Raw genomic sequence first — 1,369 nt, 5'->3', positions numbered from 1 at the left:
ACTATATATTATACATATATTTTTTTACAAATGCCAAATGGTATTTTACATTTTATTTGAAGAAATATACGCAATGTCATTTTCTCAAAAATATGTTGGTATATATGGTGAACTACTATCCTCAAATGTATTAATGTCAGTTAACCTATTCGAATTCGAACGTTTGCACACGTAAAGATTGATATAAAATATTGTAATGTAAGGATATTATTTTTTAATATAATTTCACTAGATATTGTTTATCTTTCTAAAATCCGTTAATTTAAATTGATAATATGACAATAGTAGCTTTGTTAAATATTACTTCTTAATTTTACATAAGACCTGTATACAAGAAAGGTTAATCGAATAATATTACGTTTTTAGTGTCATTTTTAAGGACTGTAAAAGCAAGTTCTGTGGTTGTTAAATGTCAATCATGTCAAGATACATAATACTATGAAGAATATATTTACTTTTATCATTTTGGTAAGAATAATTTTAACCTAACTTTAATTTGACATTCCTAAATTATTTTATTATTTTAAATTATGAAAACAACTTTATTTTGACAGGTATCTTATGTGCTAGCAAATGAAGACAAATTGTTACATTATACAGCTGATGAAGTTACAGCAGGTTCATACAAGTATTATGGTTTAACGTATGATGGTTTCATTAAAATAATATTGATATCTGAGTAAGTACAAATATATATCATTTTAAAGTTAAACTTATGTATATTGTACACAGAGGTAAATAACAGTTTTGTTATATTGTGTGTATTATAGAATTGGTGACGCAGATTTATATGCTTCACAAACAATATCAAAGCCAACTTATGAACCACATGAATATTGCCTTCAATCTGCCACATGTGGAGAAGATATTATTCTTATTCCTGATAGGTACATTAAACATAATTATGTACAAATAAACATAAATTGTAATAAATATACTTCTTTTTAGCTTTAAAAGACCAGTTACTATAGGAGTTTATGGACATCCATCAAATGAAAATAGTAAATACATTCTTTTAGTGTATGAAACCACAGATACAGAAAATATCTCTTACGATAGAAATTCAAAGATTCATATTGATGAGGTAAGTATTAAAATGAGGAGGTTTTGACATGAATGTACATAATATCTAATATTGTTTCAGGAACAAAAGCCACCAATTTTAACCTCTATTACATGGTATCTGTTAGATTTATTTTTTAATGTCTTGTTTTGATGTACATTGCAACATAGTGCATAATTTTCTTAATTAATCATGTTGGAATACGAAAATCAAATGTTTTTAGAAATACTCCATGAAGATGGATTAGTTATTACTGCAAAGTAATTGTTATACTGTTTATGTATTGTATATTACTATGAAATTGAT

At 25.3% G+C, this 1,369-nt stretch overlaps 2 protein-coding genes across 2 annotated transcripts in view; both read left to right on the top strand.

The window, feature by feature from the left end:
• The first annotated feature begins 438 nt into the window (after nt 1-438).
• On the top strand, nt 439-1,216 carry LOC108578625 (UPF0669 protein v1g209471-like). Its single transcript, XM_017941989.1, has 5 exons — nt 439-468; nt 555-679; nt 771-887; nt 949-1,084; nt 1,145-1,216. Exons 1-5 carry the CDS (start codon nt 439-441, stop codon nt 1,214-1,216), a joined length of 480 nt encoding a protein of 159 aa, XP_017797478.1.
• A 39-nt stretch (nt 1,217-1,255) lies between these two features.
• LOC108578624 (DNA repair endonuclease XPF) overlaps nt 1,256-1,369 on the top strand; it is a 4,090-nt gene continuing 3,976 nt past the window's right edge. The window contains exon 1 of the mRNA XM_017941988.1: nt 1,256-1,323. Coding sequence (XP_017797477.1) covers nt 1,256-1,323 — 68 coding nt within the window. The remainder of the gene's footprint in view (nt 1,324-1,369) is intronic.

This window comes from Habropoda laboriosa, unplaced genomic scaffold, assembly GCF_001263275.1.
Source record: "Habropoda laboriosa isolate 0110345459 unplaced genomic scaffold, ASM126327v1 scaffold45, whole genome shotgun sequence".
Classification (NCBI taxonomy): domain Eukaryota; kingdom Metazoa; phylum Arthropoda; class Insecta; order Hymenoptera; family Apidae; genus Habropoda; species Habropoda laboriosa.
The sequence above is the reverse complement of the archived record's forward strand: the minus strand, read 5'-3'. Positions and strand labels throughout refer to the sequence as shown.

Coding starts and splice junctions, on each gene's coding strand:
- LOC108578625 (XM_017941989.1), top strand. CDS start 439: ATGAAGAATATATTTACTTTTATCATTTTG. Junction 888..948: donor ATTATTCTTATTCCTGATAG/GTACATTAAACA, acceptor ACTTCTTTTTAG/CTTTAAAAGACCAGTTACTA. Junction 1,085..1,144: donor CAAAGATTCATATTGATGAG/GTAAGTATTAAA, acceptor ATATTGTTTCAG/GAACAAAAGCCACCAATTTT.